Consider the following 22,524-nt stretch of genomic DNA (forward strand, 5'->3'; position numbering starts at 1 on the left):
GGGGTCCACCAGTTCCCACATCATACAGAAACAACACATCACATGCCCCTCCATTATTCACTGTAGTAGTATTGAAAATTTCCACACGCACTTACCTGGCCCTTTATCTCTCCAGCCCTTTTGATATTAAGCCCTAGTAGCTCACTCTGTTTCCCCCTCACTCCGCTGCCCGCTCCGACGCTGCCCGCTGTCTATACCAGGCCTCTTTTTAAACCTGGCACTGATTTAAAGATTGCTGGTCCACAACTCCCTTCTAACCACTCCCTCAGAATTCTTAAAGAGGTAAAAACAAAAAGCCCTCAAAAATGCTTTTCAATGATTTAAACAGTTTTACAAGGAACAAAGTGCTTTAAACTTATTTAAACAGGTTTTTAACAGGTAATTTCTTATCTCTCTCTCTGCTCCTTCACTCCTCTGCTCCAGCAAACAATACCCTTCCCTGTGTGAGTGCAATTTCAACAACATTCAAGGAGCTCTACACAATCCAAGGCAAAGATGCTGGTTGTTAAAAACTCACCCACTATCTTATACCTTCACTCCCTTGATCATCAGTTCATATTACCATCAGTGTGTTTAGTGTACCATGGGCGCATTACATCAAGCCTCCTTCACAAACATCTTCAAAACCCCCGAACTCAATCAAATAAAAGAAGAAGAACATCAGGTTAATCGGAGAAACTGCAAGTTCACCTCCAAGCCACACAATATCCTGACATGATGGTATGCCACCGTTCCATCGCGGTCTCCTGGCAGAATGCCTATAACTTCCTCCCTAGTAGATCCAAGAGTCTTTGTGAAACACACAGTCAGTATACATTCAAAAAGGCAGAATACCACCAACTTCTCAAGGATGGATAACTTAAATGTTTACGTAAACAGCGCTGCCCACGGTCCCTGAACAAACATTCGGGCTTCAGTCATTAAAACAGATGAGATGGGCTAAATGACACATTGATAATATGTGATCGATGAACTACAGTGATGATTATGGATAGAGGTGTTCAAGGGGAAGTTAACACAAATTTTGCCTTTTTAAGAAAATATTGTAAACATCATGCTTGGAGGGCTGAAAGGAATGTTGCAGCAAGCTGCAAACATTGACTGGCGGAATTTCTTTGAAACAGCGGACTAGATGCATCGAAGGCATTTCTGTGTATATCAGTGCGGCGCCGAAAGGCACACTGTGGATTGTGCATTCAAGGTAACGTTACTTCGTGATCCATTTCAACTTCAAGGAACACGCAGGTAGTTGTAATAGATGAGTCAAAACTATCACGATGGATGTAATTTTTATAGAGGACAGATGGAACACAGTGGGCAGATGGGCTCGATTAACGGAATGAAATGGTTTCAAATTGCTAATGAATGTGCATGATTAGCTGGGCGGTATTGGCTAGTTATATCTGCTGAATGGAATGAAATTTGTTGCCTGGGAGATGTGCTGAACAGAATTTTGTGGATAGGTGATACGACAGGCTATGGATACAATATATGTTTTCTACGGAAAGCTGATGGTGATGTTGCCGTTAAGTGACATGACAGGTTGAAGAGGGTGACTTGGCAAGATTGTATGTACTGCAGTATTCGCTATTACTAATATTGTACTATTAATTTACTATTGACTGTAGGGAATATTGTGGCTGGGTGGTACGAATAGGTGAAGAAGTACCTTGAATAGGTGAATATACTACAGGCTGTCTTTACGACTGGTAAGGTGATATGCCACGTTGAGGGGAATATTTGAATAAGTGACACAGCAGATTGAAGGGAAAACAACGGATCTAAATGGAAGAGTAGTGTTCATCGGCCTGAGAGAACGTGGGAGCTCTGTCACCAGTTGCGCTACAATCAGTCTCTTAAATCTTATCCCAGGGCAAACTGTGGCCAAACTCATTTTGCGAAGCCTGGATATTGACTTGCTCAGACTCTAATTTTGAAACCTTTCACCAACTTTAATGAGTTATATCAATTTTCAGAAAGCCGGAACTAGTTTCCCTACTGTTCGTGTCAAAGTTTTTCTGTTAAGTTGTTTAGCGTGGTGTGCATGGACCTCCTACCGAAAACCGGCATGACGAGTGATCGCTGCTATTCTCAGTTAAAATCGAAAAGGTGAAATATTCGTGTTCTTCCTAAACCCCATCAGGTGACTTTTCTGTGGGGAAGGAGTCCGAGCCCTCAAGAATTCCTCTGTGAGGGGGCAACATTTATTGTTTCTTCTTGAATTATTGCATCTACTGAAGCCCTAATGCTCCGAATATCGTGTGAAGTTATCTCAAGAGAGTTGCCCTGAAATGGTAAAGGAACTACGATAGATCCTCATGTCAGAATGATGTTAAATATAAGATTCCAATTTATTTCAAAAGCCCAAACTACGAATGAAATGTTCAAATATCAATGTAGAGTGTTGTTTCATTGAGTAGGTTCTTAATCCTGTTTCTATTCACTCAATGGTACACCTCTCGCAATGGCTGTGTTGCGACCAACACATTTATTTTCTTTCTTTAAACAATTGTGAAACAACATCATGATCGTTAACTTCGTTTTTTCTCCCTAGGCTGTTTGTTAAATCACTGTAACAAATCCTTTAAAATGATGTAACCAGTGAGATACTCTCAACGGGGCGATCTCTCTCATTTTACTGTTGGCTCATTCAAACACGCAATGATATATAATCAGTTGCAGCCACCATTATCCTTACCTCAGAGATAATGGAATACTCAGTGATATATCAGATAGAAAGCATCTACTACCCTCTTCTCGCAGCCATTGGCATTATTGGTAAGGCTTTGCATCCAGTCTGAATGTTGTTAACTAATGTTGATTTCTTATTTACGCTTGCTCCCTGCCTTGTACTTCAACATATTCCTGTTTTTTTTCTCTGAGTGATAAAGATGTAATACCGTGCTACCGTTTAAACCAGGAGTAATGTTACTGTTGGCTGTAGGAGGATTATTTACAAGGCTTTTATTTTCTTCAGTGCTCAACAGAGTCAATTTTGTGAGAACCTTTCGTTACATTGTTTCTTATCCGTTTTTACCAAAAGAGCAAATGCGAGAATAAGTATCTAAATATCGGCGGATGATTTAATTCCCCTGTCATATGGGCAGATATTTACGACCGTTGTTGCGAATGCGAATAAATGGCAAGTATTGTTTGCAAGGGACGACTGACACGAAACTACGCATGTTGCGCTATGTTTTGATGGTTCTCTCCTCACCATTTAACACCACAGTAAACATGTATTTTTTTAAAAATAGAGGAAAGGCTTGTCTATAGTAAATTGCGTAAATAAGGGTGCTCAAGTATATATAGAAACATAGAAGCATAGAATCATATAATCCCTACAGTACAGAAGGAGGACATTCGGCCCATTGACGCTGCACCGACGGCAATCCCACCCTGGCCCTATTCTCGTAACCCCACATATTTACTCTGCTAATCCTGTGAAACTAGAATCAATGTGGAATGGCTAATCAAATTGATTCGCATTCTTTGGTCTGCGGGAGGAAACTGGAGCACCCAGAGGAAACCCACGCAGACAAGGATAGAATGTGCAAACTCCACACAGGCAGTGACCCGGGGTTGGATTTCATTCCGGATCCCTGGCGCTGTGAGGCAGCAGTGTGAACCATCGTGCCACCGGGCTCCCCATACAGCGTATATTTTATGCGTTAACGGAAGAAAGATTCAGTGGGCATTATACAACAGGTTATAGTATATAAACACTCAAGATAATAACTAATACCCACACGTCAACTAAAGGTAAGCCTGCAGTCAACTGCAATGCACTTTGAAAACGTTCTCCACATTTCAACACTGGAGAACGGATAATTGACATCACAAGTCTTATTTTCAACACCATTGATAGTCTCGCTGAATTATTACTTGAATTTCGCTCATTTGTCAACTTTTTCATGATGCAAGCTATACTATTAAATGAGTCAACTGTACCTCAGCTAGACACACTACCTGTGTCAAAACTTTATATACTTAAATCTGACTACAGATTTCGGTCACAGAAGGAAGGACCCGCGGAATATTGCAGTGTGGAGGCAGGTTAGACAACATTTCGATTTCGACAAATTCAGCCCCTTCTCCTTTGCCAATTTGCTTTCGTATCTTATTCCAATATTTCATAGAAATAAACAGCTTTAGCCTGGATGCGGGGGCCGAAACCGACACCCAATTAATATTAGAAGCGTATATATTATATTGACATTTTAATATTGATGTGGAAATCAGCTGATGCGTTTCGTAACGTACAACAGTGACAATGCTCCATTGGTGGTGAAAAATGTCGTCATGTCTTGTGGTCGTGAAAATGTTTATTTCGCTAAAAATGTTCAGGTTTCTATTTTACCAAAATTCACCAGCTTTAATTAAGTCTTGGTATTAATAGGTGGGATTTAGAAAATAAACTGGGTTCACAAAGAACAATTATCGTTTTTGTTATATCTTAACTGAATAAAGCATTTTGAAAAAAGTATCCTTTTTCCTTTTCGATGTCGAGACATGCGCACCACAGCCAAGCTGATAATTAATGCGTTTTACCGTCGTTATTTAATTATCAGAGTAAATAAGATGAACCGACTGCTTTGTTGCTGTTTGTTGTCTGGGTACTTAACAGAATCGATTACTAGACAAGTTCCGATGCTAATTAAGAGTCGGCACACTGGCACAGTGTTGAACAGGGCTGTGTTGCAGCTTCAGAGATCTGGGTCCGATTCCCGGCTTGGGTCACTGTCTGTCTGAAATTTGCACATTGTGTCTGCGTGGGTTTCCACACATAGTCCAGAGATGTGCGGGTTAGGTTAATTGGTAATACTAAATTGCCCTTTGGTGTGCCTTAGGGTGCTGGTTCGAGGGATTAGCGGGGTAAAGTTGTGGAGTTGTGGGAATACGGCTCGGCGGGCCGGGGGTGGAGGTGGGGTTCGGTGGCGGAGGGGGATGTGAGGGGGAGACTGTTGGTGGTGCAGATTCGAAGGGCCGAATGGCTTCTTCTGCATTGTAGGGATTCTACAAGTCACCCAACTAGCTTACCTTCTATTTTATAAAAGAAGGCTCGTGAATCTATCATGCAAAATTGGACACCTGAGTGCGTTGCCTTTTTACATGATAGCAACTGTTGATTCCATGAAATCATAAAGAAGAGAATGAAATACATCGTCGGATAGACATTAAAACATAGTTCCATGCTCCTGGTTTTTCTTGTCACCTGAACGTTTTCCTTTTCTAAGTGGAGATTCAATTCACTTTCAGAAAGTTACGGCAGAACCTGTTTCGTTCCCCAAATCATGCAAATGTTTGTTGCCATAACAAAGTGCGATATAAATTGAAACAGTCACTTTTAATTTTTGTCGTTGTTCAGTGTCTGTCTGTTCTAATCAACAACATCATTTGTTTACTTACCCTCGAACCAGCCAAATTAAATATCGAAGCATGTTGTGATTTTAAAGGGTTATTCCCACTTTAGCTTTTCCATCCATCATGAAGCAGCGCCAACATTTCCAGGCACGCAACAAAAATTATGTCCATAAGTCCTGATGAAGCTCCAGTGCCCCTCATCTTCACCCTTTCCTTGAATGTCAATTCTGAAGCCATTTTCGGCATGTCAAACAGTCCCCCAGCTCCTCTCTAAACATTATTTCGAAAGGTTCCCTAACACATCCTTGTTTTTCTTTTCTGTCTCCATTTATGAAGCTTAAGTGCATTGTTTAGCGCATTCTTAACTAGAGCTCCCACATTCAGAAATATGGGTGGGTGCATCATATTATATTCTCAGTCTGTTTCACAAACGTACCAAAAATTACATAGTTTTTCAGAATGTATTTTCCAAGTGGAATCAGTTATTCTTGCATATTGAGATTCATGTGTCCTGCTTTTCCAAGTTTTCTCTCTCAGTTTGTGTCTTCTGTTTCTTTTGTCATATTCCTCCAGCCTAGTTAAGATAATTCGCTGCCTGTGCCATATTTACACTTTGAAAGTATTCCCTGTATATCAGAGTCCAACTCAATTGTTTCTCCTGGCACGTTCTGATAGCCTGGGTGGCATAATGTTGTTCACCCTTGCAGTTAAAAAGCTCAGAATTTACTGCTATTGCAAACGATCATCAGTTTCCTTTCTGAGAGCAGGAATGAGTTTCGCTGACAAATCAACTGTGAGCGTATCATGAGCGCTCATAGTCCAAATTCCAGATTACCTTCCGCATTATAAATAATTAACTATGCCCTGTCCTTTAATAATAATGCCGAACATGAACCAATCTAATCCCAACGTATATTATCTTGTCCCTTTTAAATTTAATCCACTGACAATTGAAGAGGAAGGTTAATAGGTTAATGCAGTGTGGTGGGGGGCGGGGGGAGGGGGCGGGGCGGATCAGTACGTTTCAATTCTTTGCCGAAGAGCATAACTGAATGTAACAAAAGCCTATTGAAAAAGATTTTCGATTCATATTGGAGTCGAGACTCAGTGGGGGCGGGGCTGGGGTGGTGGAGGGGGGGGTGGTGGGGCGTTGGTGAGGGGCGTGGTGGGGGGGGCGTCAAAAGGCGAAGCCCACTTTCGGCCACGATTAGATCAGACAAGATTTTATTAACTGTCAGCGCAAGCAAACGGACCGAGCGCCAATTGTTTCCCCACTTTCTTATTTTTCTCCATTCATCCGGTTCTGCTGGTTGTCCATTTACACTTGTCTATATAGTGAACTTACGCACATCATTTGCTTAAGACTGCCGGTTCTGGTGAAAGTGACCGTTTCCTCCTTCTGCGGACATACAGAACCAGAATTCTTATTTATGTCAAGCTATCATTCCTCAAGATTAGATCCGGTTCCATTTGACGCATGTCAGGGTTACTGCTGTTCTTTTCACACTTTGAGATTTAGAAGTATGACCACGACGTTGCCAAATATTCAGCAAAAACATAGTCAAACAAAATAACCCTTGCCATTACAGATCGTTGTGACTTTTTTTCGATTCACTATTAACAACGATTAATAGTGTTTTTTTCTTATGTTCAATTCATTGAAGTTTTGTACTCTTTGCTATTTTGTTTAATTAATATGACCGTGTGGCAAAAATCCATTTCAATTGCATTTTTGAAGTTTTCTGATGATATCACTGTAGTAGTCGACTCTCAATCAATGAGGTCACGCAGGATACGAAAAAAGATAGAGATTCTGCTCAAATGGTGCAATGACACAAATCTCTATGTCAGTAAAACGAAGGAGATAGCCATTGGCTTCAAGAAGCTCAGTGGGGGATCTGCATCTGCCTACATCGACAGTGATGAAGTGGAGATGGTTCAGAACTTCACGTTTCTTGGTGTCCAGATCACCAACAATCTGCTCTGGCCCCTGCAAGACGATGTTTTAGTTAAGAAAGCCCACCAACATTTCTACTTTCTCACAAGGCAAAGGAAATCGGTCCTGTCCACTTCCCAATATTTACAGATTCACCATAGAAAGCAGAGTCCCGAATGTCACATGGTGAGAACAGCTTTTATGGTTGCTGCTCTGATCGAGACCGCAAGGAACGACAGAGGGTTGCGAGCATAGCCCAGTCGATCAGGCAAACCAGCCTCAAATCCACTGACTTCGTTTACTCATTCTACTTCCTCTGGAAAGCAGTCAGCAAAATCAAGGACCTCGGACATTGCGGGAATACTACCTTCCACATTCTTCATTCGGGAAAATAACAAACACACATCTGAAAACACGTTCCAACCGACTCAAGAACACTTTCTTTAGAGATTAAACAGCGGTATCATAAATTCAATTGATCTTCTCTTCACCGCACGTGCAACTGAAAAACAATATTCCACACCCTAACGTTTTGTTTGTCACTCCGTGCTTAATCTTGTCTATAAAATGCACAAGAAACAATTTTCACTCCATCCCAATGCATGTGACAATAAACCAAATCAAATCATCGTATTCTTCTATAGAAAGGCAATCAATTTGCTGCAGTGAATGTCATTTGCAATTTTTACATTGACTCTTATTCAAATGATAAAGTATTTACCTGTGAATTTGTCTACTAAATTGTTGATGTTTAATTCTATTTGTTACAGTTAACGCGGTGGCGATTGTGATCCTGAAACGAGGGAAATGTGGCCTCTCCAAATGTATCACTCAGTACCTAATGGCAATGACTTCAGTAGATCTACTACTCGTCATCACCGATGTTATATTGAATCGACTTAATACTATGTATTTCCCTGTCAATTTTTTATCTATTACTCCAGTGTGTGCGCTGAAAGCAGCTTTATTTCTTTCAGCAACGAATTGTTCCGTTTGGTTCACAGTGGTTTTTACCTTTGATCGGTTTGTAGCCATTTCTTGCCAGACACTGAAACTACGATATTGTACCAAGAGAACTGCGGTTGTGGTTATCATAACAGTGACCATTATCAGCTGTGTGAGATGCATTCCCTGGTGCCTTGCCTTTCGCCCTTCAATCATTATTGACAATGTACCATGGTTTTGCATTGAGAAAGATCTCTATCATACCTCAACATTTTATATAGTGTATGAGCGGATTGACATTGTACTAACACCATTGCTTCCATTTGCTCTGATTTTGGTTTTCAACACTCTGACTGCTAGGAATATTATAATTGTCACTAAGCTGCGGAGGAGCCTTAGGGAACAAAGTAAATCAGAGAATCATATTGACCCAGAAGTGGAGAGCCGAAGGAAATCCATTATATTACTTTTTGCTTTGTCTGCCAATTTTATACTATTGTGGATTCCATATATTGTGCACTTGTTAACCTGGAGAACTGTAAACTACAATTACACAGACAAAAGCTTTACCAATCCAGAATATGTCGCTCAGCAATGTGGATACATGTTGCAGCTTCTGAGTTCATGCACCAACACCTGCATTTATGCACTAACCCAGAGGAAATTCAGGGAGGAGTTAAAGAACGGGGTTAAATATCCATTTATTCTAATTTCAAAAATATTTGAACAAAGTAAAACAGAACTTCAATAAGAGGTTCTAACATGACAGATTACCCTGCATTCAAAATAGAACACGACTGTCACTTGTCCATTATTGCGATAACATATATTCTTTGACCCTTGTGACAATGGTTGATTTTTTTCATTAACGTCTTGCAAAGTCTTGCAATCTTAACTGTCATTAACACTGCAGTCGCCTGAAATGACACCTCCAATTTCTCGCTCAGCGAGATATGAATAGCCAGATAATTCCTACATATAATTACATGGCGAGAGCATATATGCCAGAATCATCTCGCCTGGTCCCTGCAGTTGCGGATTCAGCCAAGGATCACGGCGGCATATTGGTTAGCTCTGTTGATTCATAGCAGCAGGGCGCCAGAATCGATTCCAGCCTTGGGTCCTTGTCTGTCTGTTTGTGTCTGCTTGGATTTCCTTCGGGTTCTCAGGTTTCATCTGATAGTGACAACGATGTGCATGGCAGGTGCATTGACCATGCTAAACTGCACCTGAGTATTCATCTGCAGGTTAGTTGAAATAGTCATGGTAAATGCATGGGGTTACGTTGATAGTGCATGGGGATGAGCTTGGGTAAGATCCTCTTTCCGAGAGACAGTACATACTTGATGGGCAGAATGACATCCAAATGTGGAATGATTCTATATTTGGAGCCCTCTTTTTTTTAGCTGCACGGAAGCCACTTCAACACAATTCATGGAACAGATATAGTGCTGGATCCCAGTTTTACATCTGCATCACTTTTCGCAACGCGACCTGTCTTCGGGTTGTCGAGCTATTTGTTTGATGTTGAATGCTGCATCATATGCAATGTAGTCGGCTGCAACATTTAACTGGAAAATCCGTTCAAAATCACTGCTAACTCACTTCTCTTGCCGTGGATTCTGTATTTTCTTTGGTGGCTGTCTTATGTTGCGAATGATTGTTTATAATTTTGCATTTGGGATGCAAGCCCGTTGACATCCCGTCTTCTTATCTTCTTCGTTACATAGGCAACCATATTTCTCCCCTCTCTTCCAACGTGCTTCCTTGTTAGTCCATGTGTGGCTTGGTACCCCTTCGCCTCAATGTTTTCAACAACTTGTGTGCGTATTACACAAAATGTTGCAGGCTACTCCAGTCCGGAGTTATGCACGGGAATTTGCTATTCCTTCCAGTGCAGCTATTTAGCCTTGGCCATTGACCCGTTAATCATTGTTGCGGACGCGTTCAGGGAGGTCCAAACTACACCTTGTTCACTCTCTACCTATACAGTTTCCTTCAAAATTCTTTGTTAAATCTCACGTTTGTAAACCAGTTTTATATTTATCTTTTATATTGTTTTCTTTTTCTTTGGTTTGACATTCATTTTTGAGGTGACAAGAGTTTATGAATGTCAGGAAATTCTGTGATGTCTATTATCCACTTTGAAAATTCTCCTGTAACGTATTCAAATAAAGAAAAATAAAATACTGTGGATGCTGAAAATCTAAAATTCATATAAAAAGTTTTATAAACGTTCATTGGATCACGTAGCACCTGTGGAGAATGAGGCAGAGTTAACGTTTGGGTTCCCATAGAACACTTCTGCAGCACGGAAAAAGAGGGATACACGTGTTGCATTGCGTAGCGTACAGAGGGGTGGAGCAGCTGGAGAAGAGCAAAAGGTCACCGATTAGTGAGAGTGAAGAGAGCTTTAATTAAAAAAAGAAAGGCAAAAGTTAAAGTTGTGTTGATGGAAACAGTGAGGGCTGTGGAAATTGCAAGTCACATCACAAACGTGTGACAACAGAACGTGTACAGTGCTCAGTGAAGCAAAATCCTAAGGAGTCTGACACATGGTCAAGAAGGGAGCGTTGTGCCAAAACAAAGTTCAAAATTGCCCATGATAGAGGGAAAATACCGCTTTATTCAGTTGTTGAAACTCAATGTTGAGTGCAGTTATTGGAAGATGGGATCCCACTCATTCATTTTGTTCTGGGTTTCACTGAAACATTCCAATAGACCAAGGATTGACATCTGAGCATGAGTGTAGGCTGCTGAGTTGAATTTATAAGCAGCAGAAAAATTAGGATCACGGTTGCATGCTTAGAGATCGTATTCCATGAAATCTTCACCCAGCCTGTTTTTTGCCTCCATCGCATAGAGGTGAACACATTGGGAGCAGTGAACACTGTCGGCAAAATTGCTGGAGGTGAAAATGAAACGGTGCTTCAGTTGTAAAACGTTGATGGATTTTGGTCGGTGAAGAAAGAGGACATAAAGGGACAGGGGTTGCATCTTCGGTGACGGCAGGAGAAGGTTAACCTGAGAAAGTTCTGTGGGCTTAGGGTGAAGGAGAAAGAACTATGACTGAAGGAGTCGCCCCTGCAGAATAATTTCATAGACTAGTGGAAGTTGTGAGGGAAATGGATGTTTAACGCTGGCATCTCTGTGGAGTTGGGGGAAGAGTGGAGAATGATTTTCTGAATGCGAAGGCTAGTGGGTCGAAATGTGAGGAAAATGGGGGACACTATCATCATTCTAGTCGGGCAGCACGTAGTTTAGGTTACACTGCTGGGGCAGGAAGAAACGTGCACGTGTTTCTCCTTTCAATACTTACAAAATTGTAGCTCTGTTGACAGCAGCCTGGAGGAAGGAAATGGTTCAATAAAGGCATCAGTCATTGGAATTTTTTTAGATCAACAAATCACTTTACGCTGCCATGCATGACGTGAGCTCCGGACATCTATTACGGAGATCTTAGATGAGAGTATACAGGAGACTCTGGCTGGACAAAACGAATTGGATGATCAGTTTAACACAAATAGTGCTGCCACAGTTTCAATCAATGGGTGGTTGATATAACGCTTTTCAATTAATTGTAGAGGGTACTCGGAAAATTTGATCCCATGGCCTAATATCTTTATAAGGTTAACCTTCTTTTTTACAAAATGCAAACATTTCAGACGTAAAATGACTCTGTATAAAAGTGTTCATTAAACTTAATGTAAAAAAATTTAAATCGTTGAAGAATTAAAATTGACATAAAATAAGATGGAACTTAAAATACAACAGACAGAACAATACCTTTGGCCGAAGAGAAATCTCAGCTATGCCAGTCAACACAACAGTAGCATTAGGCTTTCTAAACAGATTTGTGTGTTCATGCCAAAATGTAAGTTAATTATACTCTATTGTTATCAATAATCCAATCCATTAATTAGGTCAGTATGGTTTCATTTATTATTCAATATGCCAATCTAATCACGACAGTTTTATTAAATCAATTAAAAACTTGCACCTTCAATAATGTTATTTCATTATTTCTTTCTGAAACGCAGAAGTCCGCCTTGGCATAAATCACTTTCTTGTTGCCATTGTATCCAAGAAAATATATTTTACTTAATTCAGCACTGGCTAATTGGCTAAATTTGGTCTAATGCCAAATGGGGACCCAGGACTCGACATCATTCCAGGCCTGAGCGGTTTAAATCATATAAAATGTATCTTAAGATGTTCCTTCACACCGGTATATTTTGAATATGTTTGTTTGATCCATTCTTTTCTTAATGTAAGTTAAACCATTTAATACCAAAATGTTGAATCTTGTATTCTTCGTTAAAGTTACTGATATCTTTAGTCAAAGTAAAGATAAACTGCATGTTTCTGCCTTAGAATCTTCATTAATACAATTCAATTTTAAATGAATCAGCTTACTTCGAAATCGTTGATTTATATAAAACATACACCTCATGGTTCAATTTTCTTTCAAATCCTTGCACATATAATCAACAGTTCATAGCCTTCATGCAGCGTAGGGTTAATTATAAATTTCCCTTTATCCTATCTGATAGTTGCTAATGTTTATTGTCCCCTTCCACAGTTTCACTCAATATTTGGTTGATGCAAAGCTTTTCAATTAATTCTGGAGTAAGACAAAATGCCCGATTACATCCTGTGTTGTCCTTGTGTTCCAAAGACACACCCCTCAGCAGGGTCCCTTTGGAAGGTTTGGGGAATTCGTGGACTGACAATCGCAATCAACGGATGCACATAGGTCAAAATTACTATCTGATTTACATGGATCCGCTGTCTGATGTACATTTGTAACCAACTCAAACAGTCCCCCAAAGCCAAGTTAAATCAGGAAAAAAAAGGGTGTGGGGGTCATATTCTTTGGGACGAGGTTCAACAGATCGTGTGTCCGCCTCATCAACGAGTAAGTCCGCATGATGGTACTATACAGGCATTCACAACCTCATCTGGACTCATTACTTTGTGTATAAAGATCAAAACTCTCTCTGAATTTGCATCATGAAGGATTTTTTTCAACTTTGCTCCTCCGTTACAGAGTTTCGTTTTTGTACAACATTCCCCTCCCGCAATCCAACCATTTGAAATCTGTCATATTCACAGTCATTTCTGATCGTTTGGACCGTTTACCTCGCTTGTCTTCACATAATTTCCCAGATCTGCCGAGCATTTCCAACGTCATGACAATGTTGAGTTCGTTCTCTATCTGAAAGCATAGTATATTGTCACGAGTTTCAAGATTAAATTAATTAAATTGGATTGTGGTACATAGCGTTCCAAAATGAGATGGGCCGGGGGTCACTTTCGGAATTGTGTTTTTTTTTTAATTATAATTCAGGATTTCCCTTAATACTGGGCGAGAAGATAAGAACATTCTTAAAGAGGTGAAGATGATCGATGATTCATCCAGGGCAAATGCTGAGTGTTCAGTACCAACCATTTGGTTCATGTAGCAAAGCTACATTTGCCCAGCTGTGCGAGCGGTGGTTAAGGTGTTGTACGTGGGTGTTGCACATGTGATTCGGTGTGAGTGTTCAAACATTGTTCGAAGCCTCCATGATTGAAATGATTCTCTTCTTCCATCAGCTCCCTGTCTCGGAATGCATTAATTAATCCACTGTTCCAATGCTTAGGGGAAAAAATGCCAAAAAACTTGGTTACCGGCTGTTTGTTAGAAACACTCTAACTTTCGACAAAAAAATGAAAATTAAACTCAGCAAACGTGTTGTAATATGTTATCAACATATTACAACACGTTTGTAGTATGTTATCAACATATTACAACGGCTTTAACCTCCGGAGCGGACGAAGACACAAAGTCAACTTTAAATGTTTAAACGCAATTTCCTCCATTCAGCAGCAATTTAAACAACAGTAAATATTTACCATGCATAAATACTCACTATCTGTTGCTTGCTTTAAGAAGCAACAGTTGCATAAGGCAGTATTTACAGTGAAGGCAGCACCTGTGGCGTGAGGCAGCACTTACAGCGAAAGCTTTATGGCATACCATTGACGCTATGCAGCAGCTGCAGCGTAACAAACTCATGTGGAGTAAGGAATGATCTGCGGTCCAACACTGTGTATACACTGCAATGCTAAACCTGTGGTGTAAGTAATTAGCTCCAGTGTAAAACGTTTCGTGTAATGCAAAATCTGTGGTTCAAGGTAATACCTGTGATGTATGCCAATACCCGCAACGTAAGTTAGAACGTTTGATGTCAGGCATAATTGTTTGTGGGCAGAGAATGTGGGGAATGGCTGCGCCTGTGCTGATGTCTCGCACCTCTGTTGTAGGGCAGAAATTTTGGTGTAAGACAACACATGCAATCTGTTGCAGTTTCTGCGTTTCAGGCGGGATCTGGTTTGATTCATTGGCCCGAACAGGCGTTGGGGTGTGGTGAATGAGGGATTTTCAAAATACTTTATTGCAGTGTTAATGAAGGCCTTACTTGCAATTAATAAATATACTTTATCGGCAGTGTTAGCTGTCACCTGTGGTGCATGACACTGATTGTAGAGTAAAGAAATAGCTTCAGTGTCAAACAGCACCTTTGTATGACTCACCTCGAGAATTCACAGTGTTTTAGTGATGTCTTCGATGCTACTCTGTCTCTTCAATAGTTTCTTAATGAAAGAGCATCCCCCTGCCCTCTTTAACAGTGGACCAAAGTGTACAGAGGATGCTGATTGTTTGCAAAGGAATTTCGATAATTTAAGTGAGCGGACAAGGGTCTGTCAGATGGAGTACAATGTTGTTAAATGTGAGGTCATCCATTTTGGAAGGAATAACAGCAAAATGGATTATTATTTAATTGTAAAACAAATTACAGCATGCTTCCTGGGCAGAGGACTTGTGTGTCCTTGTGGATGAATCTCAAGGAGTTATCTATCCTTAAAAACATTTAATGAGGTAGCCTCAACTACTTCACTGGGTAGGGAGTTCTACAGATTCACAACTCCATGTGTGACTAAGTTCCTCCTCAACTCAAGTTCCTCCTCAACTCAGCCCTAAATCTGCTTCCCCTTATTTTGAGGCCATGCCCCCTAGTTCTAGTTTCACCTGCCAGTGGAAACAACTTCCCTGCTTCTATCTTAATTGTTCTCTTCATAATTATTCCTTCATAATCGTATATGTTTCGACAAGATTCCAATGAGCATAGCACCAGTCTACTCAGTGTCTCGTCATAAGCCAACACTCTCAACTCCAGAATCAACCTAGTGAAGCTCCTCTGCATCCCCTCCAGTGCCAGTATATCCTTTCTCAAGTAAGGAGACCAAAACTATACAGACCATTCTAGGCGTGGCCTCATCAGAACCTTAACAACTGCAACATAACCTCGCTGTTTCTAAACTCCACCCCTCCAGCAATGAAGACAAAGTTACATTTGCCTTCTTAATTACCTGCTCCACCTGCAAACCAACTCCAAAGACTGCCCACAGTCTACAAGGCACAAGCCAGGAGTATTGATAGAATACTTCCCAATTGCCTGGATGGGCGCAGCTCCAACGGCATTCGGGAAGCTGGTAACATCCACGACAAAGCATGGTGTTTGATTGGCACCACAACCACAAAGATCCAATCCGTCCACCACCGACGCTCAGTAGCAATAGCGTGTACTATCATCAAGATGGACTGCAAAAAATGAACAAAGATCTTACACAGCACCTTTCAAACTCAAGGCCACTTCCATCTAGAAGGGTAAAGGCAGCAGATACCTAGGAACACCAACACATGTAAGTTTCCCTCCAAACAATTTACTACCATGACTTCGAAATATATCACCGTTCTTTCGAAGTTGCTTGGACAAAATCCGGAAGTTCCTTTCCTAACGGCATTGTGGATCAATCAATAGCACGCAGACTGCAGTGTTTCAAGAAGGCTGCTCCACACCAACATGTCATCTGCAACTTCGGCTGGGCAATAAATGTTTGCCAGCCAGCAATGCCCATGTCCCAGGCATGAGTACAAACAAATATATTGCCCTGTTCCAATTTATCCGCAGCACATGTGACACCTTGAAACGAGTCCAATAAATTGATTCAGCAATATTTAATTTATGGAAAACGATGTTCCCCCTGCCTGGTTGCATTCATTTTTCCAAATTCCTGCTGTAACATCTTTAATAATGGTTTCCACCATTTTCCGATGTCAGATACGCTAACTGCCAAATCGTGCCCTACTTTCTGGCTCGCTCCCTTTTTTTTTACGTAAACGAGTTACATTTGCTCACTTCCGATCTAATGGATCCTTCCCCGAATCCAGGGATTTTGTAAAGTCAAAGCCAATGTTTCAGCAATCTCATTAGCAAACTCTGTCAAGACATTAGTGTGAGGTCAATCCAGACCATCGGAATTCTCAGTTCGCGTATGGTATTTGCTCAATGCCACTTTTCTGGTGATTGTAAATTTCCTGAGTTCCTCCTTCCTTTCCATTTTCTTAATTACAGCTATTAAATTGATTTTTTTTTTGAGTCATCTATTGTGAAAATAGATGAAAAATACTTGTTTAATTTGCCCATTAGAACTATACTCTCCGTTACGAATACGCCATAAGCACGTTCTATGCAACCAATGCCCATTTTGTTAACTCTTATTTAACGATCTGTAGACACTCTTTCATTCAGTTTTCATTTTATTGACTAACTTTTCCTTGTACACTCAACTGTTCGCGCCCATCCGGACTGGCCGTTACATGGGAGTCTCTAACGATGTGGAATTTCGCCTTGGCAGCACCCCATCATTCAATGTCTCATTAATGATTGATAAAGGATTAAATAACCAGAAAGAATGACTGATGTTATTACAAAATTCAATTTCAACGTTGAATGAACATGCGAGGTTTGTAAAAAAAAAAGTTCCTGGAAAAGAAAGTTATGATGACACAGGTTTATTAAGGATGCTATTCTACACAAGCGCAAGGTTGAAATTAAGGTAACACCTAACTGATATTCTTGGGAAATCCAGATATAGTAGTGTCCTGATTTCAGTCTCTCAGCCAAATCGTAAAGAAAATCAGTTAAATACATTCTTTACTGTACTAATTATTGTGTTAAAGCTAAAATAAAACTCCCTACAAATGAAAATATTTGGTTTATTTTATTGATCGATTCAGACTTGATGAATCGATACATGAACAGTACTTTGGTGTTGTGTCTGAATATATCGTTTAAAACACAAACGACGTGATTTTTCAGCTGCTTCTTTCGGAACTTGACGCAATGTTGTTTGCAACAAGGTTATCAAATAATTTAAACTTTCTCAAACTGATTTAATAATTAGCAATGGATATATTAAACATGCAGGCTTGTTACTCAATTCTGGAACTGACCACTGCTGCACCAATGACTTGAACTAACATTCTAAACATACTTTCCCAAAATTGTCACTTCCCAGCTAAACAAGATAGAAAGATAAGATGAATGTCACGACAATAGACAAGAAGAACCATGCAATCTAGCAGGAATATCCTGCAGGAATGCCTCATCAATCCAATGCTAATGGAGTTAGTGAAGATAAATTCAGCACTAACCCATATCCCTTCAACATCTATCGTGAACTTCTTTCGGATTCCGAACTTCATCCGTTTTTATGCATTGCACTCTCCATAACCAGTTTACATATTTCATTTGGAAATTTTGGCCTTGTTTTGCGATCATGCTCCTGAGCATTTGACCATGCCTGCAGCATGTTTGCTACTTCATGATCACAATTATGATCTGGCGGTTCCCTGAGGGAATGCATTGAATTTGATACAACAAATGTTTCTTTTCTGTAGGTGTGGTGGGGTTGCGGGTTGGGTGGTTGATGGTTGGAGCAGTTTGACATCTCTGTCCACCCTGGATTATTCGGGTGTTCAGAGTCGTGTTAAAATGATCAGACACATTTACGCCTCTATTCAATATAAGCAAGGAAACACGAACCAACAACAGAAACCAACCTATCAAGCCTTAACTGCATTTCGCTGGCTTTCACTAGTTCGATTTCATATCAGGTTGATATTTGTCGAGTTGTGCCCACATGTATTACATGAAGGAATACGAAATGCATAGACACAGGCAGCATCTATTAGTTCAGGATCCGAAAACTGAAAAGAGTTAAAAGAATCAATAAAAAAAAACGACTAACAGTGACGGAACGCCTTTAAAAGGAGAACTAGGGGACAATGGAATTCGCCGATGCATATTTCTGAAATATTAAACATAAACATAAACATGTGGGTGAATAAAAATATAGGTTGATGATGTTGATAGACGGCGGAAAAAAAACATATTGGAACTATTTATTTGGCTGGTGGGTAAAATCCAGCAATATTTCGCTCGTCGGAATGATCTGTTCCTCTGTTATATAATTCCGGAATTTTCAAGGCCGGCTGAGAGCGAAGTTAAGAGCTCGAAAAATTAATTTGACCTCATAAGGATGAACCAAGAGACAGTACTATCTTCTATTAGCATCAGAAACAAGAGAGAACAAAACCTGATAGGGGGAAACCGGGATTTGTATTATTACAAACAGATAGCGGATATAGCAGAACATGTACACAATTCCAGTGTTTCTAATCTCAATGAATTTATCAGGCAATTCAACAGAATATATTACTTCAGTGGATGAAATGTGAGGCAGTTTGTGGTGGGAAGATGATATAGTGGTTAGCATTGCTGCGTTAAACATCAGGGACCTGGGTTCGATTCCTGGCTTGAGTCACTTTCATGTGCGGAGTTTGTACGCTCTCTCCGTGTTTACGAGGGTTTCGTCAGGGTGTTCCTGTTTCCTTTCAAATTCCAAAGATGTGCAGGCTAGGCGGATTGGCGATGCTGCACTTCCACTTAGTGTCAGAGGTACATAGGGTATATACATGGGAATAAGGGGATAGGATATGGGTGGGACTGTGGTCGGTACAGACTCGATGAACATAATGGCCTCCTTCTGCATTGTAGGTTTCTATGATAAACACTGATTGTCACTTTATCAGTTACATAGCTGAGCCTCAGTTTGCCTTTGAATCTCGGATGTAAATACATTGCTTTAGCAGGGAATCGATCTGTTCCAATTGGAGAGCATTGGATATGAAATACAAGCTACTAAGCTTTCCGACTTTTCTTTTCTCAGAACAATATATCTTGGCAGTTCGAACTGAAAGAGATGTATTCTATGACGAATCGAGGGTTATAATTATGTTCTAACTGGGGCCGATAGCTTTGGGTTGATTTTTCATATTTTTAACCAATGAAGAAATAAATATCCAAGGAGATTTCACCAAGTGAATCATTTCCTCCCTGAATTTCGTTTGTGTCGCAGCATAAATGCACGTATTTGCACAAAACTTCAGCTGAGTAAGCATATATCCTGTTTCATTGGCAATATAAGCAGGATCTGTATAGACAGGTCGGATATTTATGACCAGGGCGTCAGTCCACTGACTCACCACCGATGTCAGACTCAGCAATATAAAATTGGCGGACACAGCGAAGAGTAAAATAATGGATTTCCTTCGGTTTTCCATCTCTGGATCACGCTGATTCCCAATCCTGAGAGCACAGAGTCTCCTGCGGGCAATATTTGTCACTACAATGCGTCTGACTGTTAAACTATTAAACAGCAATATTAAAGAAAAGGGGATCAATGACAATAAAATACTTTGAAATCTGAAGTATGCTCCACCTGCTGGTGATTTTAAAAAAGCCGCACTGGGTATGAAACCCCATCGAACATTATTAATTATTTGTTTATGTTGAAATGCAAACCAAAAAGGAATGTTCTCTAAACACAGAAATATTGAAACTATGGTTACGACGATAGATGCAGCTTTTACTGTGCAATATCTGGTTTTCAGTTCCGGGCTACAGATAGCTACAAACCGGTCAAATGTAAATCCAACCGGAAACCACGCAGACAAACCAACGTTGACACAAGTCAAGTACAACATAAGCTTACAAATGACAGTGTAGGAGAGAAATGAATATGGAAAGCGTTGCTGGACAATTTGACGTACAATTCGATAGACGAGTGTAGTCAGTAGATCCACTGATGCCATGGCCACCATATAAGTAGAGATACTTTTCGAAAGGTGGCAGTTTCCTCTGCAGAGGGTCACTATTGTTAGCAGGTTCACTGTAAGAAAGCGAGAGAGGAGTCAAATAAGGGGTACAAATCTCACCATATATTGTGGGACCACGCAGATATATAGTTGCTAATAAGTTGAAGCGCGTTTTCATTTTTAAATATTATTGGACACAGAACACTTGTAATGTGACTTCATTCAGAAGGTAGACGATCGGCTTCAAGAAGGGCAACGGTAAATAAGAACAGCCTGCTTGTAGTTGAAACCCAAACAACGGTGATTCAAGGCGAGGTGGAAGGGGCTGATGAAGGGGGCAGTGACTTCAGACGATGATGCGAAAGCGAAAGCTTTGGACAGACATCATTCTTCTCCATTGATTTCTTTCCTCAGGTTGGCACATTTAAAGTGCAACATAAAATAAAGAACGGCATTGCTTCGATCGCGTTGAAATTCAGGAAAGCTGAAAGGTGAGCAGCAAGACATGACACTTACACTTAAATAGTTCCTTTAGCTTTATAAATCATACACAGAAGTTTCATAAAACTGTTGTAAATCGTGAACATCGGGTCATGAACAGAGACATTGTTAGTTTAAGTGAAAACGTGAAAAAAAAACAGACCAATGTTAACGACCATCTTGAAGGAGAGAATATAGGTAAAGAGGCGGCTGACAGATTTTAATTTCTCCAATTTCTCCTCCATGCAATTTGTTTTTTTTTGGATGATGTCCACGGGGAGTACTTTGCAGGTGAGAGTATAAAGTGGGCAGGGACAGGTCCTTAATCCGAGGTCTGCATAAGAGTGAAAGGTTCAGAGGTGGGAAGTGAAACAATTTCAATTGAATTTATGGCTCTACTCAAATAACTAAGAAGGATATTGAATCATAAAATAGTTCGGTCTCGTTGAAGGAGCCCATGTGTTCATCATGTCTGTACATTGTTACCGAATGAGCAATTCACCCAATGCCATTTTCTGCATTGCACACGTTAACCTGCATTTCCTTATCTTTCAGACAACATTCTAATTCTATTTTTATAGTTTCAGTTGAACTTGCCTCCACCATAATCCCTGACACTGCATCACAAAGCCTAAATACGTATCACATTTAGGAAGTAATTGATCATTATATCACCACCGCACAATTTGCGATATAAATCCAATCCATGCCCTCTGGTCATCGATTTTATCAAAAGGGGGAACTGTTTCTCCCAACGTACTACACTCAACATTTTGAATTCTTTAATCAAGTTTCCTCACTTTTTTTGTTTCTGTGAGACAGAAAATCATTATTGCTTCAACCTACATTCACAACTGAAGTTCCTCAACGCTGCAACAATTCTTGTCATGTTGGCTGCACTATTTCTAATGCCTGCACATACTTTTTAAAGTGTGTCACCTGGATGTCGCCGATATATTCTATTTGTGGTTGAAATAATGACTTATATAAATTCCAGTCAAACTCCTGGCTCTTGTACCCCTACCCTGATGAATAGCACCCCGAATGTTGTACGGTTTATGCACATTTGCCTCAGCAATCTCCACCTCCTTCTATAATTTATACAGAGATACACCTCGGTCCAATTTCTCCTCAATATTTTTACTCGATGTCTTGTCTTGTCTCTCCATGTCCTTCCAACCAAAACGAAATTATTCACATTACTCTGCATTGAAATTAATTTACCAGCTGCCTACTCTTTGCAAGAACACGTTAGCGTTACTTCTCATTTCGACACGACCCCTTTATTAGCTCACAATGCTTGCAAGCTTTGTATAATCTGCCAACTTCGAAATGTTGTACCGAAAATTCGCAATGCATTAATATCAGGAAGAACAAGTTTTCTAATAGTGATTTCTGGGGAATCCCCAAGCGAAACTTTATTGAATTCAAATGAAATATCTTTGGGTTGGACGGTGTGGGGAGTGGGTGGCGGCGTTTGGGGTGGTACAGTGGCACAGTGTTTCGCGTTGCTGCCTCACAACGTTAGTGGCCAGCGGTCAATTATTGCCTTCTGTGTCTATGTGGAGTTTGCACAATCTTCCTATGCGTGAATAGGTTCCCTCCGGGGGCTCCGGTTTCCTGCCACAGTCCAAAGATGTACACGTTAGATTTATGAGTTTCTTCTCGCTGCCCCAGTATATGTAAAGGTTTTGGCGGGGTAATTACGCGCAGTTTCGGGCGTAGGGCCTGAATAATGTGCCCGAACCAA

General features: G+C 40.4%; 1 protein-coding gene across 1 annotated transcript in view; it reads left to right on the forward strand.

Moving 5' to 3' along the window:
* Window positions 1–7,555, forward strand: part of LOC145351409 (uncharacterized) — a 39,276-nt gene extending 31,721 nt beyond the window's left edge. The window contains exon 7 of the mRNA XM_080201015.1: window positions 7,103–7,555. Coding sequence (XP_080057141.1) covers window positions 7,103–7,555 — 453 coding nt within the window. The remainder of the gene's footprint in view (window positions 1–7,102) is intronic.
* The last annotated feature ends 14,969 nt before the right edge of the window (window positions 7,556–22,524 follow it).

This window comes from Carcharhinus amblyrhynchos, chromosome 13 (genome assembly GCF_965287045.1).
Source record: "Carcharhinus amblyrhynchos chromosome 13, sCarAmb.v2.hapA, whole genome shotgun sequence".
NCBI lineage: Eukaryota > Metazoa > Chordata > Chondrichthyes > Carcharhiniformes > Carcharhinidae > Carcharhinus > Carcharhinus amblyrhynchos.